At 34.4% G+C, this 18,744-nt stretch overlaps 1 protein-coding gene across 1 annotated transcript; it reads right to left on the reverse strand.

The window, feature by feature from the left end:
• Positions 1-16,198: 16,198 nt before the first annotated feature.
• Positions 16,199-16,820, reverse strand: LOC105214814 (uncharacterized). Its single transcript, XM_054229709.1, has 3 exons — positions 16,659-16,820; positions 16,480-16,603; positions 16,199-16,405 (listed from the first exon to the last, which is right to left on the reverse strand). Exons 1-3 carry the CDS (start codon positions 16,744-16,746, stop codon positions 16,258-16,260), a joined length of 360 nt encoding a protein of 119 aa, XP_054085684.1. The 5' UTR covers positions 16,747-16,820; the 3' UTR covers positions 16,199-16,257.
• Positions 16,821-18,744: the final 1,924 nt, after the last annotated feature.

The raw sequence follows: 18,744 nt of genomic DNA on the forward strand, positions 1-18,744 counted from the left end.
ATCGAACACTTTCAGGGCTGGAGTGTTTTCGTCCATTCGGACAACATGACCTAGCCAGCGTAGCCGCTGTCTTTTTATTCGCTGAACTATGTCAATGTCGTCGTATAACTCGCACAGCTCATCGTTCCATCGTCTGCGGTATTCGCCGTTGCCAATGTTCTGAGGACCATAAATCTTGCGCAAAATTTTCCTCTCGAAAACTCCTAGTGTCGTCTCATCTGATGTTGACATCGTCCAAGCTTCTGCACCGTAAAGCAGGACGGGAATGATAAGCGACTTGTAGAGCTTGATTTTGGTTCGTCGAGAGAGGACTTTACTGTTCAATTGCCTACTCAGTCCAAAGTAGCACCTGTTGGCAAGAGTTATTCTGCGCTGGATTTCGAGGCTGACATTGTTCGTGTTGTTGATGTAATATTAGTACTCCTTTTTAAAATAAAGAGTCATTAAATTTGAGTAGAAGCTTCGGAGTGAAATGTTTAGTTCATTCTGATGATTCGAAGTTATTTGAGAAGTTGATTTATGGTTTACAACCATTACAGATATTTACTACATGACCAATGAAGCGTGTTTCCAGGCAACTTAGCAGCCACTATAAAATCAAATACTATAACAAATGTGGATCTATTTTCAATCACAAATATTTAAAAAAAAAACCGGGAAATTTTATTCAAGTGAAATGATGGGTGACCCCTATTAAGTTTTTTGTACATATCTCGTAAACTATTTAAGCTATATAAACAAAACTCTCAGGAGTCGTTTCCTTAAGGCATTTCCTCATACAGTCTACAAACGGAGGAAATCGGATATAACCACGCCCACCTCCCATACAAAGGTTATGTTGAAAACTACTAAAAATGCTTTAATTCAGTAAGGAAAACCACTAGAAACCTTAAATTTCATTATAAAGAATGTACAGAGGTGCTCCACCCAAATTGATATACATAAGTTTAAATGAGTGTTGCTCCGCCCACTTATGTGTCAAAAACCATATGTCCGAAACTACTGGACCAATATCAATGAAATTGGGTTTGTAATATTTTCCATGGATCCCAATGATATGTTGTGAAAATAGTCCAAATCGATTCACAATCACAATACCTAATATTTGGGTTTCCAACCTTCAATAGACTTTATACCATATATATGACGAATATGTGGGTCACATTATGTGTTATATTAATAAAATTAAAGAAATAAATTGCGAGAGTATAAAATGTTCGGTTACACCCGAACTTAGCCCTTCCTTAATTGTTTATTTTCACATCGGAATATCCTCAGTAATGTTAATAAAGCGAGCGCTCTTTTTCCCAGAGGCCTCGCCAGAAATGTAGTCACAATAGTCACAATAAATATAATATTTTTCTTTAAAACTTCAACAATCCTTCATTAAATGTGTAACTTTATGGCTATAAAGTTTTTGAAAAAAAAATTTTTTAATAAAAAAATTGAAAATAGGCTAATTTTCCCAGACGAAACCAATGAAACCCTGTAATACAAAAATTCTAAAATTGTTTCTGATATTTATGTGACCGAATGAACGGAACTAAACCTTGCTCTCATTCAGCATTTCGTTATTTACAATGGCAAAAGGCAGTTTGGTAAAATAAATCATAAAAACTAGATTTCGAAACCACCAAAAAACAATTTTTCTCCAACATTTAATTGATGAAACAAAACCACAATTGCACAGTTATGACGCCTACGCGCCTATACTTTATGATTTCATCAATGAAATTTCCACATAAATGTAAAGGATGGAACAAAAAATTAATTTTCTTAATAAATACATAGCCAGGTCAATCAATCATTTAAATTTGAGGGATGAGCGCACAGCTTTCCTATCCAACAAATGAATGAGTGAAGAAAATAAAAAAAACAGCGCAACCCACGTATTTACCATCAACAGTTGCCATAAAAATAATAAGCGCAATGGCAATGGGCTTCACAAAGCAAAGCGTGTGAGATTTAACAACAAAAACAACAAAGTTGTTAATAAACTTAAATAAACGCAACTCATAAATAAATAAAAGAGCGCAAGCACAAACGATGGAAGAGTCAAAGTAACAATTAATTATTTTTTTCTACACTTTTTACAAGTACACATATGTATTCATCAGTAATATATGTATTCATGTATATCATGTTGTTGCAATATATACTTATGTGTGCTTATTGTTTTGATTTATATGCACTGATTTTCACTCCTTTTTCGTAGTGTTCAATTTGTGGTGGAGTCTGCACATCAGCTAATTAGCGTAGGTTGTCATGACTTTCTCCTGCCGCCAGCAACAGTAGGCCAACAGCAGGCAGCCGCCTAGTCAGCAGTACAACGTACGAAATTAAACAATACATGCGTAGCAGGCAGCTTCAACACCATCAACCATCATCATCATCATCATCAACAGCCTTAACACCGTTGTAACTGTTTCCATCATGTCAGCATTGTTGCCGGTAACATGGTTTTTGTTGTTGCTGCCGAGCTTTTTGTCTACAAAAAAGTTACCTCAAAAGCATATATGTATGTATATATAGACACTCATATATATAAATAAATCGATATTTACATTAACGCATGCCACATCATGCTGCGCCTGCCACACGGCCAATCGCTGCATGAATTACAAAAACCAAAATTAATCAAAAATTAATTTCATTTCAATTGAAATGAGGCGAAATTGTAATGATGCCATTGAGCCCTACAGTGTGGCTGCATAGTGGACGTAAGCGTAGTAATTGATTGAGTATGTGCTCAATGTTTTGCCACACATATCTACACCAATAATTAATTAAGCTTCATAAAGCACACAAAAAGATATCAACTTCATAACCAAACAATAACAAAGTTTTAGTAAAAGATTGCTATTGAAAAATAGAAAATTTTGTAATAAATGGTCTGAGGAACAAGCTGGCGTAATAGTTGGTATGAGAAGGGACTTTAAACTGAGTTTCCATTAAACATTTTACGACGGAAATTCGAAGACCTCGAAAATCATAACATTTAGAGGATCATAGCTTCAGATATTGGTCGTATAAATAAAGTCAATATAAATAAAGTCTAACTTCAAAGTATCTTTTGGGCCATAAAGAGCTTTTAGGTAATTTTCATAAACTCTGCCAATTCGACGCGGGCCCAGGGAAAAACGGTGCGCTCTTGATACATAACTCCTAGCAATATTATCTGAAATCAGAATAAAAACATGATTAGTTAAAAATTTTAACTAGAACTTGGATGGAGGGGAAAGTTAATATTGGATTTTTGATAAAGGCTAGTATTATACAACGTTTACAAAACTTTTTCGGTTTTTTTTTTATACATACAAAGTTGCTAAAGAGAGTATTATAGTTTTTTTCACATAACAGTCGGACCATTGCCACGCTTACAAAATGGCGAGAACCGAAAATATATAAAGAGCTATAACTAAGTCATAAATAAAGCTATGAAAGTAAAATGATCGTACTAGGAAGGGGGATATCCGAATGTAATTTTTCTCGGTTTTTTGTACATACCTCGTAAACCAATAAAGCTATATCAACCAAACTACAGTCGTTTCTTTTAGGTACTACTTTATACATTCCAAAAATGGGGGAAATCGGATTATAACCACGCCCACCTCCCATATAAAAGCTATGTTGAAAACCACTCATAGTGCTTTAATTCAGCAAGAAAAAACACCAAAAACTTTAAATTTAATCATAAAAAAGGTACAGTAGGGCTGCATTCTAATTGGTATACATAATTTTAAATGGGCATGGTTTCGTCCACTTATGGGTCAGAAATCATATCTCCAAAACTACTAGACCAATTTCAGTGAAATTCGATTTGTAATATTTTCCTTGCATCCCAATGATATGTTGTGAAAATAGGCCAAATCGGTTCACAACCACGCCTATTTCCTATATACCAGAACTTTGAAGTCGATCTGAATACATTACAATATATAAAGTAAGCACTTTCAAGTAGTATGAAGATATCGAAACAGAACTTTGCAAAAATACTGCATTTAAAGAGTGGCATCGCGCTTCGAAATCGGGCCATAGGTTTTCAAGGCCCCTTCTTTACTTGTTTTAAATAGTTCTATTTTAAAAATACCCACGTTCAAGTGCTTGCATTTGGAAGACTTGTCGGTTTCAATAAGATCTGTTGAGTAGTTCTCGAGATATCTTGGGTTTTGAGAAAAACTCTTTTAAAATTTCAACATCTTCAGTTCCTATCACCTGAAATTTTAGAAAAATATACTAGATATTTTGAATAATTTAATAATATAATGAAAAATCGAATTTTTGAAGTCGTGGAACCCATGTAACCCTTCAAAGAAATTCTCTATATCTTTTGTGCCCGCCTAACAAAAAAATAAACAAAAACCAAATCAATTCCCAGAATAAGACTAATATAAGCTTCACTTACTTACCTAACAGAGCTTTGCTGTGGCTATACTCACTAAACATTAATTTTTGACTACAAGACAACAGTCCGCGCACAACGGTATAGCACAACGCAACTGCTGCCTCCGTCTGGCTGTCGAACATGCTGAGTAAGCACTACTACAAGAAAAACAACAACAACAACAAAAATTTGTAATCTGTTGCATAGACGCTTACCGCCAGCCAACAAGCAACCAAAAACAACCAACAGACGCCCCGCGTTGTTGTAAGTGGGCATAAGTGTTACCAACTCATTAAGTTGCACTCATTGAAGTCATGTTCGAAAATCTTGCTCGATTATTAACAATCCGATTTTTTTCTGTTTTTTTTTTTTGGTTTATTGTTCACAGTTTTTTTTTGCTCGACTTTGTTTGCCATGCTGAGCGCACTTGAAATGTCAGCTGCGTTGCTTTGCAGATGCTTCATTATAGAATACACATAAGTGTTTTGTGGCTTGTGCCATCGATTTCTTTGCTGTTGTTGTTGTGCTGTGTTCATTGTTGGCCCAATTCATTACTTGTTGTTGGCAATGACAGTGGTGTTGATGATGGTGATGATTATATTGGCGTGGGGTGATTTTGGCGTTGAAAAGATTTAGCTAACGGGCGGGCGGGCCTATAAACTGCAGCAAAGTGTTGGCAGCCGGCCGCGTGTTGGCGTTGTTGACTGTTGCACACCTAACATGTTACCATTGCGAGCGCGCACACACATGACATGCAATCAGCTGCAGTACATGCTCACTCGCTTGCATGCGGGCTTTAAGAGCCCACTTATGGTGTTGCACCTGTGTGTATATGTGTGTAAGTAAGTATTTGAAGACAATAGACGAAGTGGAGGAAATGTCAGTTTCTGTGGTGTTGAAACTATTTTCTATTCAATTTTCGTTTATTTTGTTCTAAAGCTGTTAATCTATTGTTGGCGATGAGTTCGTCGGTGTTATTTTTGTTGCTTTTATGAGTCATACAGCAAACATTGGAAGTTATTGTTAAGATTTAAATCAGAAACAGTCATTTAACACATTTTTAGTTGGTAAAACTATTTGTTAACGGACTCTAAGAAAATTTAATATTACCGATTCATTGTCAATATTCGATATAAGGGATTAAATTACAGATAGTGAGAGAGAGTTGACTAAGTAGTCATTTGCGTTTCACAGTCGATGCTTGTTTTCTATAAAATTCTATTATGATATATGGCAGCACAATGAAAAACATTTGTTTACAAATACCTTGTGACAAATTGAAATTATTGTTGATGAAAAATAACTTTGCGACAAATAAATTTAGAATCTGGGAAATGGATGGAAACAATAAAAGGACACCGAATTTCACCGCAATCGAGTGGGGGCACCAATTGCAACTCGCAGGAAAGCATATAACCGTCATTGAATGCAAGAAATTCCAAAAATTGTTTCAGCAAATAATTTTTATTTTATTTTTTTGACAAATAAGTCAATATTCAAAACAAAAATCAGCTGTTACTTAAGCACTACTTAAGTCTCCCATTTTCAGTACTTAAGCAGAACTTAAGTATGAACTGTAAAACGCAATATTTCTGTTTTATCTTAAGCACCACCTAAGTACTGACTGTGAAACCGGGCATTATAATTCCCAAGTAAAATTGGAAAATTCCATAGAAAACCGTCCGGTGTTTCATCATGCGATATACCTGCAATAAAGCATATAGATCATGACATCATTAGAAAACTTACAATATCCCTCTAAAGTTCTATACTGATTGTTTTAGCTCTTCCCATTAATATCAACCAAGGTAAAATAAGTTCTAATGAGATACTGCCGTTTTCACAACAGTCGACCCCAAGAACTGTGAAAAATACATGCAGAATGTTTTCTGTCGCTACGACAACAACAACAACATAATAATCTTTCAATAAACTATTACAATATTACACTACCACAGCCTTATGCGGTGCCAAATATGAATAGCAACGGCGTTATGGACTCTTCTGCAACGTACTTGAGATTTTCTTTTCTAATTTCCCTCGCTAGTTGGAAATTTATTGGACTAGCGGTCGCCGGTTCTTTAGTTACGTTGTTATTCTTCTATGCTTCTTTAATCAGGAATTCAAATGCAGGGATCATTAGAGATCTGATTATATAAAAATCATATTGCCTTAGGCGGTTATATTGCTTTCAATTTTCTTTTTGATTTTTCATCGCTTAACTAATATTTAATTACTTTTTCCACAAAATCTCACGAATATTATCTTAAAAATTAAAGTCGAGATCCTGGTAATAGTTTTGTGAACATAGTCTGAAGAAATGGCGTCCTCCAGGGTAGCTTTATTATCGTTTTTCTTCATTTTTTTAAATATTTTTCTTAGAAAATATCTGTAATTATAATATATATAAAATAATTATATTAAAAAAGTTATTGAAAATTACCATTAGCCCTTTAACTGTCATTTTGATACTGATCCTTTAGGTTGCTCTCTGCATATCGAAAACCCCTTCTTAACAAATGGTCATAGCAGTCATTCTAAACCCATTAAAATGTGTCTTTCTAGAGATATACATACATACATATATTTAAAGGGACCGCCCCCATTCTCGGTTAAAAAAATCGATTTTTTTTATTTCGAACCTATAACTATTGATGATATAGCCGATTGAAGATTGAATTTGCGATTGGCGCAAGAGGTTACAAAGGTTACTCAAAACCTATTAATCCAATCGGTTCCAAATTTTAATACGTTATTCCATGCAAATATAGCCATGGTATGAAATCAAATCGTGGAAGACCTTCTTTACTTTTTAACTTGATTAGTGGCTGCAAAAAAGGCGATTTAAAAAAATTCAAAGTTCCGCCATTTTCTTAATTTTTGTGCGAAATTAATAATCGTCGTTCATACCAGAGCCAAACATGTACTCTTTCTAATCCCGTTGGAATTTTTGGATTTAGATGTTCCAGTTAGCGGAAATCACATGCGCCGCCGAAAAGAAGGGCTTTTGTTTGATCACAAAAAAAAACAACCACAAAAAAATTATGTACAATTTTGTTCTTCTTTTTTAAATCTTCAAATAAATGTATGCAAAGTTGCAACACTAAAAAATAATTTATGTTCATTTACTAGCCCATTGAAAAGTCGAGTGTTTTCAGTCAAATGTTCATTCCAGCAATGGTATTTTCAAATATAAATCTCCTGGTTACATCATCTGTAGTGGCAGCTCTTCATGGATCATTTATTTAGTCATCGAATAAAACATTAAATAGCATTAATTAATAGTTATTGAGTAAAAATTATAATTTTTCCCGCATTTACAATATTTATTTACTTAAAAAATACCGTTATCTTTTGTTCTCATCATATTAACCATAGTAATATGATAAATATAGTAATGGCAAAGTTGCTATAAATAAACAAATAATTAGTTCTCCATTGAAAGCTGAGTAGCTTGCAGCAAGACCATGCAAATGCATAAAAATATACTTAACACACTACTAACTACACTAAACAACGTAAATATATTTATTACTTGTTAACTACTAAACTCAGTGTCATGCAAACGAGAGGAATGCTATGAAAGATGGAATAAATTTCAATTATCATTAGGATGCGCATAAAAAATCAATTTGCATGCAGACAAGCAATTAATGAAGCGTTCAAAGATGAACAACAACAACAAAACCAGCAAGAATACTACAAGCAACTGCAATAGCGCAGCAGCACCAGCAACAACGAGAGTTGACAATTGACGACTTCAACAAATGACTGAATGAGTTGAGCGTGTGAGCGAATGACTGGTCTGTGACGGCGGTAGCGGCGACATGCAACACAACTGACAGTGTGTGACACTGACGCCACGACATGTTTATGTGGGTTAATATGCAGTCTATCATGTAATGTGATGCAAATGGATGCAACTGGAAGTGCGAAGCTTGTGTGTTAATTAGTGTCTGCTGAATGGCGAATGGCAGAGTGAACGAGTGAGTGAAAAATGATGTGACAAACGGATGATGACTAAATTTATGTGTTTGCTTGAAGGAGATGCAATGAAAAATTTATAGTTTTACAACAACATATGTAGCATATTTGCGATAAAATAAACAAATAAGCGAAATACTACTAAAAAAACAAAAATTTTTAGAAAAAAAAATAAAAAAAATTTTAGACAAAAAAATATTTCATTTTTTCAAGTCCACGAGTACAGCTAATATTTACCTAAGCTCCAAGCACTTCTACGGCCATCTTTGTTTTGTCATAAAATATGACTGGCGCTGAAACTACTATAAGTGCGCTATAAAAATGCTTTATAATTTTATGACATTTTAAAAAAATTTACGATATCTTGAATGTCAGTTCTGCGAAGTTCATAGTTTTCATATTTTATTTGAAAAAAAAAAATAAATTTGCATTGTAATCGCTAAGCCACAAAGCATTCTCTCTCAAATCTCAAGTGAATTTCAATATTTCTTCTTTATCAGCAGCAATAACAAATAAACAAAATTTTATTTGAGTGAGAGTAATGTGGGACTCTTTTATAGGCGAATTAAACAGAAAACCCACAGGCACACATATGACATTTTCACTGTCGCATCCATTGCCTTTTATTCACACAACTTTGTTATTGTAGTTTCAAGTGCCACATATCTCGAGGGAAATGTCTTCAAAATCAATCACGAACTGCACTTAAAGCGAAATCTCAAAGGCAATCGCAACTCATTTTTTTTCCAGCCACAGTTCAAGAAATTATTTAAGGATGTGTGGGTTCAGAAATATTTATTTGGTTGTATATGTGCCACCGCTGCGCATTTTGGGGCAATTTGGCTTAAATTGATTACACACGCTCACAGCTTCCAAGTTCGGGACCTGTGCGCATTATCACCAACAACTTCTGTTGTAGTTGTTTTTGTTAGCATAAAAAATAAAGAATCATGTTGGCGTGAGCAAAGTAGCCACACAACCAACAATAATGCACCACAACAATCGACCAGCGTACAATACACACTCGTGCGCATAATCAAAAAGCGGCAAAAGATCGATGCATTTACGAAGTTATAAAAAATGTCATGCGACAGATTTGTAATTAATCATCTGCCAAGCGGTGCACACACACACATACATATATATATACAATAAATTCCCTCTGCAACAGGTTCTCCACTGGCGATGAGGTCAGCATTTGGCGGTAGCCATGGCAATCCGTTGCTGACGCGTTAGAGCGGCACCGGATCAGAGTTATTATCACTTTGATTTGATTTTAACATTTAACTCAATGGCTGGCTTGTATGTAAATAAGAGCGGACATGGAAAGACAACATTGCCCACTTCTTTGCTTCTTTCATTTTTCTTTTTAAGAAATTATGTGCCCTCATGGGTTACACAATCACAATCAACCCGTCAATTGACCCGCTGGCCATTGGGACTTCACATGACAGTTGTCAAATTTACTTGGAAAATTGTGTTACATGTGTGTGGCATAATGATTTTGATTTGAAAATGTGACTTCATCCAATATTAAAATTATTGTTCTGAGAAATATTGTTAAATATGTAACTTATGGTTATAGATTGTATATTTCGATATATCTATGTATTTAAAATACACAGCCGGAATGGTTTTCAAGCTTTTGTATCAATTGGATTACACTAGACTTATTAACCACCAACAATCCTCGGAGAACCCTTTCTACTATACCGAATATAAGAGTCTCTTAATGAACGTCCACGATTTGACAAGTGTTAAATAGTGCCGAATCGTACACAGTAAACCAACTGTTCAAATCTTTTTTTTTTTTTTTGATGGTACTCTATCACTTCGATGGATAACCATGGATAAGCCAGCCGGCGGAAGACCTGTGATGACGAAAACCGATCAAATCATAGCTAGACCGGCATGTGGCGTCTCGTAGCATCGCACAGGAGAGCGGAGTTAGTCACCAAACCATTTTAAATCATCTGTGGAAGACTGAATACACAAAAAAGCTTGATGTTGGGTACCGCATGTCCAGAAGCAAAAAAACCTTCTGGACCAAAACAACGCCTGCGATATGTTGATGAAATGTAACCAACTCGACCCATTCTTGAAGCGGGTGGTGACTGGCGACGAAAAATGATTCACAATATCAAGCGAAAACGGTCGTGGTCGAAGGCCGGTGAATCGTCCCAAACAGTGGCCAAGCCGAATCAGGCGATCGACCAGAAGCGTCCAAAACTTGCCAACAGCAAGGGTGTAGTGTTCCACCAGGACAACGCCAGACCAGACACTTAATTGATAACTCATCAGAAGCTACGGGAGCTCGGATGGAAGGTTTTATCGCATCCACCATATAGCCCGGACATAGCGCCAAGTGATTACCACCTATTACTGTCCATGGCGAACGCCCTTGGTGCTATAAAGTTGAACTCGCAAGAGGCTTGTGAAATGTGGATGTCCGAGCTCTTCGCAAATAAGAAGGGGGCTTCTACGAGGGGGTATTAAGAAGTTTCCGTCTAGATGGAAACAGATTATCGAGCGTCATGTAACGCCTGTCACACTTTTTATAAATAATTGAATAAAGAGCAAAAAGGCGGAAGGGAGATATTTGCCTAATATATAGCACTGTTCTTATACATATTATTAAAGAAAGGCCTGGAAAATTGCGGTGTTGAACATAAGGCTACACTCCTTCATCTAATTATTTGCATTTCATATGCTCGTAATTGTTATTAACTTTATTATCTACTTGTGACTTTGTATATAAATGATAAAATCATTGATGAATAGAAAAAAAATTGTTAGAATTCCACTAAAAAGCCGCTAAAACTTTCCTGGTGCCTAATTGGCGCTTAAATATTATTTTGTTGCAAGTGTTTACGCAAATATTAGATTATATATATCTAGTTGATATTATTTACATATATAGATAAGTATATATGAATGTATACATTGCATGCACGTATGAGTATATTTGTATGAGCGCTATCAATAAATGAACCGATTTTGGCATATTAAATTGGTATACTCGAATATCACCCAAAAAATACATAAAATGAAGAAATAAAAAGTAAATAATACTACTTAATGTACATATATGACAATAATCATATGGAAATAATAAAAAATATATATTTACAACACAAAAAATGAAGACAATTTCACTAATAGTAATAAATGTAATAAAAAGAGGGTGAAACTTTTCCACTACCAGATATCATATACTCGTACAATTCGGTGATAGAAATCACAAAGAAATACATAAATGCTTCAATAATAAAACGCTAAGCAAACAAGTCTTCTCCCTTTTTTTGCTCAAAATCTTTCATTTACTTACGAGTATTTGCCATAATTCATATTTAGGGTATGCGTGGGCGGTATGCAATGAGCATATGTACAGTTAAATGAAATGGAAAAAAGTATTTGAGAGAGTACAGAAGCATATACTTTATATATTTACTTATGTACTTTCGTGCTTTTTTAGGACATTACGAAAAATAATCGCTACAAATAGCACGTACGAGTACGAAAATGTACAAGCACTTTGAGGAGACAAAGCAAAAAAAAACACTTATCCATGGTATGTTTTTGAAGGTTTCATTAACTAATGGAGCGCCAACGAAATGGCCACTTCTCACTCACACTTTGGTCACGCCAACATTGACTGGCAACTAATAGTCTAACAAACAATTTGAATCACATATTCGGCATATATATGGTATAAAGTCCATTAAAAGTTTGAAAACCCTAATATTAAGTATATGGGAGATATTAGAAGAAAAATATTTCCTCTGAATTTTTTCTAAATATCTGAGAGACTTAACTATATTTTCGGTAAAAAAAAAAAATAGAATCACTGAGGTCCTCATATTCGATATATAGGGTCTTTAAAACTTATGGACCGATTTCGACGATTTTTAAAAGGGCGTTGCCACTCTTTAAATGCAGTATGTTTGCAAAGTTCTATTCCGATATCTTCACTAGTGCTTACATTATATATTGTAAAGTACACGATTCAGATCGACTTCAAAGTTCTGGTATATGGGAAGTAGGCGTGGTATTTTCATAAAATATCATTGCGAAGCCAAAAAGATATTATGAACCGATTTTCATTGAAATTGGTCGATAGTTTCGGATATATGGTTTTTGATCCATAAGTGGTTGGAACCACGCCCATTTAAAATTTTTTATATCATTTTGAGTGCAGCTCTTCTGTTCCATAATTATAATGAAATTTAAGGTCTCTGGTTTTTAGTAGTTTTCAACATAACCCTTTTATGGGAGGTGGGCGTGGTTATAATCCGATTTCCTCCATTTTTGGACTGTATAAGGTATCTAGTACCTAAAAGAAACGACTCTAGAAAGTTTCCTTAATATAGCTTTAGTAGTTTACGAGATATGTGAACAAAATAATTAAACTCACTTAGCAACTTTGTTGCGAGAGTATAAATATATACATTTACATATATGTAAGTCCCTCATTTGAGTGTGAAAATAACAAGTTTTAAATTATACTACGTCCCTCGGGATTATTGTTGATCCACTTTAGTGGTAACGAAAAATTACGTTCACTGGTTTTAGAGGAGCATAAATAATTCTAGACATTTTTTTATGAATTCTACACATATGTACATAATTTATTTGTAATCCTTCACAATACTTTGAAACTAATACATTTGTGCTTTAGTTTTTGATATGTGCTTCATAATTCTAATAGGACTTTCACTCAAGGTTCTACAAATTCCTTCACTAAAAGACTAGAGAAGAACAGTGTTGTAGTTGCTATAACTCGCTTCGAAGTTCGGGTTTTACTCATAACATAAACATGGCGGACTGCGAAGCATATAATAAAGTTTAAATTTCTCTGATTTTTTCTGATTTTTAGGGTAATAAAAATATGAGTCGCATTTATATCTCTTAAATATCCAGAATTAAATAATTGTAACATTTTCCATCTGAATATATTATCCTTACAAGCTTTCACGATATCGTCCTTATTAATTTATGTTAATTTAAAAATGTGTGTAAAAGTACTTAAAACGAACACGCGCACTAAATTGAATATTTTGAAGAGAATAAAACTAAATTCTTTTGTAAGGTAAACGTTAAAAGCACCAATATATCAAAGGTGTCCTCTTTGAACTACACGTACCATATATGCTTACTAATTTGTGTTTTTAGTAACCCCATAAGCATTTGCGACTTTAATAATACCATCGCTGAACAATTTTACAATGACTGTATTCGATTCGTCTCTGTTCGCTATCTTCGCGAGGTGCTCTCTTGACACATTTACATAGAAATACATTTATAAATAAATATAAAAAAACAACAACACAGTTATCGAGCTGAATTCGATACAAGAGAGTATACGAATAACTCGTTGAAGTACTATTCCACCAAATATTAGTCATTCGTCAGAAGACATGTTAACGTAAGGTTACAGCACAAATACTGCCAGTTTGTTCGATTGTCTACTCTCTAATGCTTAACCAATCGCATACAGTTACTTATATATTTTTGCTCACTTGGCATACACTCTCACTACTGGCTAGCTGGTATGTGCGTGCTGACAACTATCAAGTTTTACTTTCCAACAGAATTCGATAATTTATGAGCAACAACAGTTACATTGTATACAAGTATATGCAAATGGAGGTATTTGTAGTGGCTTGTATTTTTATGAATTTAAGCACGCTTAGGACATATCGTCCTTCCTTCCTCCTTTGAGTGTGGAAAATTGTAATTTGCATACTGGACATTAGATGAGTATGTAGAGCCTTTGTAAGAGATATCCCCTTGGTATATTTGAGGGTAGTTGCATAAGTCACCGACTTTTGTTAATAAAGAATTATTTTTACTCATTTTGACTGTGGTATTTTTAGCCTTTAATCCTTCCATATAATAGTATTAAATTTTTTCCACTGACTGGACTGGAAAGGCTTTTGAGTGGCGAACTCCTAATTTTGTTATGAAGCTTCTATTAATTTTGGTTCATTGTCTAGGGAAACTCCACTTTTTTTTCTCAAAGAACGCTTCTCTCCAAATCGTCATCAACTTCATCCGATAGTTCATTGGATGGTATTCATTGAAGATCGCTTCAGACATGTCAAAGTGTATAGTATTTTGATAGACTTGGTGGCTTTGGAGGCTGTTTGGGATCTACTTTTTGTGTACTAAAAATTAGATTTCCTAGATTGCTATACGACGTAACTGCTGACATATAACCATCCGCTATTAGATATTATATCTTCCAATCCAATTTTTTACTTAACATCTCCATAAAGATTTTCATTATGGCTAGACAATTGACAAACTAGAGGCATGCATTCTTCTTAGAAAATACCACTTTAAATCCCAAAAGGTTATTTTATTGATACTTAATATCATATATGTACTAGTTGATTGTTCGATTCACCTTCAGAGCTCTTTCTTCGATGTATGGTCTTATAAAATTAAAAAAAGAATTTTCAAAAAGGGAAAAGTGTTTGAAATTCTTAATAAAAAAATATTTTCCAAATATTTTAAGGAGAAAATTCCATTAAAATTTTTCTTTACTTCCTGCCCATTGCGCCAACAATATCCACTTATTAATCTACATATGTGTACCAATATAAATGGTAGCTTCTATGTAACTTCTATATATATATAATACTAATATATGGAGTAGCACGTAATTCTTAAAAAATTCAACAGAAAACCTGCCGAATCAGTGATAATCAATCGAAGATAAATTGGTTACCAATAATCATTTGTTTTGCATTTTTTTCTCCTCATAAAATTATTTGTCACATCAAAATCGCTAAATATTTGTCAATACTTACCTATGCCTTGGCTACAAATAAAGTATATCAAAAATAAACAGACCAAAAAAACATCGAATTGTCAATGCAACATAAAATAAATAATGAAGTCTATTAAACAACTGACAGATGAGCCGAGTGTGATTGATCACGCTGAGATGGCTTGCACTGATCGGCGCACAAAGACACATAGCCATACATACGAGTACATGCCACAGCACCGGCCGCTAGGTAATCAACGTCAATGGAGCAGTGCAAACGCGGCTCAAAAGGCGACATCTCGACGACAATCAAATGGCACATCAGTCGCATTTGGGATACAACAGAGGCATGCAGTCACACACACAGTAGCCACAGATACTTTAGACTCGGAGGCTGTGCGCTACCACAAAGCGAAAGTCAGTGACATTCTGTGGCAGCACACACAAACATGCATACATGTAGTCGATGGATGAAAAGCTATTTCTTCTGTGCTTTTGGCTTTGAAGTTTTGAATTTTTCGATAACAATTTTTTTTCATGATTTTATTTTATCGAAATTAGTATTTTGCATTTAAAAAAAGCTTTTTTTACCCTTTTTGACGCCACATAACTTTTGTTCTTTGTTATTTGACATACAACTACAGATATATTTATATGTGTATGTGCTTGATTGATTTGGGTTTCGCTGCAATTGTGCACATTTTATTTGAATGCGGTTTGTTTTGGGCTACCGATATATACTGGATCACTGAGATAATCTGTACTCGTGGGTAATTAATCATTATATGCAATATTTGTATAGTTGTTTGATAATTATAAGTATAAATAATTAGCAGAATTTACTAAATGTAAGCGGCAGATCAAAGGAGACACAAAAGGTATCCGTTTTCATTCATGAATAAAGTAGATATTTTGGGTAGAAACTTAAAAAAACAGAGTTACATATTCACATTTCTTATAAAAATAGTGGTTTGAGAGAGAATTTAATAATATAAATATAATATATTTTCTAATTATTTTTTTTCTTAAAAAAATAGTATTTCTTTAAAAGAATATAATTTCAGTAAATTTTCTTTAATTCAATTTAAATTCATTTAATTTAATTTCTAAAAGTTTAAAGCACACAAGAGAAATGCCGTTTGCAACATTCCGGATACGGTGTAGTCGTATCGATGAAATCACCCCAAGAGCATGTGGGCTTATCCCGAGGATCGTATTTAATCATTGAGAGCGGCGAAGGTAAAGCGCTAATGGGATCACAGCTGAAATAAAATTAAATATGGATATATATATGTATATGTAAATAGCAGTTCAAATACAAAAAGTCATCACTTACGTTTCGATTGTGGCCATGCCTTGTGTGTTATCACAGGTGAATTGTGCACACGCCATAACGGGATGCTTAATACTTTGACCAGGCGATAGCACCTTATTCTGTATAACGCATTTGCCGGGATGTGCTGCATAAATATATGCGATTTATAATAAGTTAATTATTTTTTTGAAAAAACTCACATGGGTCCTTAAAATATCGTTCCATATAAACAGCAGCTTGTGCTAAGTTTAAAAAACAAAAGCAAATAAGTAGTGTAGTTCTAAACATCTTGTCACTACTAGTATTCGTAATCAACTAAATTGGAAACAATTTGCTCACTGTTTACTTGTCCACTTATTTGTTTGTTTACCAAATATTCAGGTCGTAGGGTTATCAACAACCTTCTCTAGTTTCAGATTTGTTCAATACAGTATGTGAACATATGGTAAGAACGATCTGAGATTTAATTTCTATATCTATGAATGTATTCATATACATACATATATAGTTTTAATAGATGTACTGCTGAGATGAAGAGAGATTTTATAACATTTTATTGATTTCCGAAACTAATCACCAAAACTCAAGAGAGAAATAATTACTAGTAAATACAATGTGATATTTTCAAGTAAAAATTGCAGTCTACGCTTTACAATCTCTCTGCTCAGCTATGCTTGAACTCAACTCAGTTCAAATAATTAGTATTCGATGTAGATCATTCACTAAAGCGGTATTACCTTGTACTGATATATTTACTTTATGGGAGTTGTTTGTTCGATGTGCCGATTTCAAAAATTCTTTCACCATTGGAAAGCTTCATTCACCCCGAGTAATGTTTGAAATGTTTGTTTAAACCCGTACGAAGCCGGAGAAGTCTGCTAGTTATTAAATAATAAAAAAAAAAATCGATATAATCTCGGGCTATAAACAAAACAATCGGGTTATGATAAAGTCATCAAGGTTCTTGAGACCTTCGATGTCTCAACATCCCATATCAAATGAGCAATATCTCCTTAGGCAATAGTAATGACTACATAAGAGCACAAAACACCCCTCGTCTCAAATATTTAGCCCTAATCTTTAATTTCGATTTCCATATAGAAGATTTTGTTTTGACGGATTGACTACCAGTGAAATAATCAAGCAAGAAAGTTCTTGGAAGAATGTTGAATTTAATCTATCGTTCTAAACTAGGCTATAAGGGCATAATAGACCGTAGGTCGCAGGGCGATCTCTAATAAATCTAAACTAAACTATATCGAGCAAATATATTTTTAGAAAATATATAATATACATATATCTATTTATAATTTAATTTATTCACCTATTATTCACTATCCTTTATCTGCAATTCGTTTCCATTAAAATTTTGAGACCATCGAAAATAATGATTTTATATATTGCCAGCCATGCGTTAACACTTCCGCTCTCATTCGAACTGAATATTCGAAAAAATCAATTTAAAGGTTCACTAACCATTTAAGCTAGAATATATATGTATGCACGTAGCTACATATATTTAGTGCAAACTGACCAACTTCATTTCCCAACACAGGCATGAAACAGTTATTATATAGCCGAATACTTGTAACTGAACCGATTGATGACCATTTGAATCGCGTGCCAGCTCATCTGTTGAAGTATACATATGTATCCACTCACCTTACACCTTACAGCACTGCATCGGCGCCTTGAGTGCACTCATTGAACTCTGCAAGCGATCGGAACGAAAAGCAACGCTGAAACAAGCGAAGTCTGGCCTACGGGCCTATTGTGTTGTGAGTGCTGTGTGTTTGTGAAAAGCATTTAACCCATTTGACAATTCATTGACTCGCTGTCACACGCTTGCTGTCTGTCGCTTCTGTTTAGTTTGCTCAGCGCAAATAGAAATGCGTAAAAAATCTCGCTTGTCTCTTCTACGCCGAACGCGTCATCCGCTGTGGGATTTTCCCCCTCGCCGGCCTATATATGTTTGTAAGTGTGTGTGTGTGCTTTGAACATTACGCTCCACTAATATTTGCTTTTTTGTTTTTTGTTTTTTTTTTCTATTTTCTATGAACAACTTGGATTGTGGGTGACTTTGTCAATGTGTTTGTATGTATATATGCTTGTTATCCTATTGACACAGTGCATTGTGCGGCGTTTGTTTTTTACTTCTCTGTTTTGCTTCAATGCCATTTTCCAAATTTTCCATTTAATCGTTTGACTTTTGATGGGAAAGTAAAACAAAAGGAAATTGAACTAAACTGACGCATTGTCACCGCTTGCCCGAGTTGTTCTGCTCTA

This window comes from Zeugodacus cucurbitae, chromosome 4 (genome assembly GCF_028554725.1).
Source record: "Zeugodacus cucurbitae isolate PBARC_wt_2022May chromosome 4, idZeuCucr1.2, whole genome shotgun sequence".
Taxonomy (NCBI): Eukaryota; Metazoa; Arthropoda; class Insecta; order Diptera; family Tephritidae; genus Zeugodacus; species Zeugodacus cucurbitae.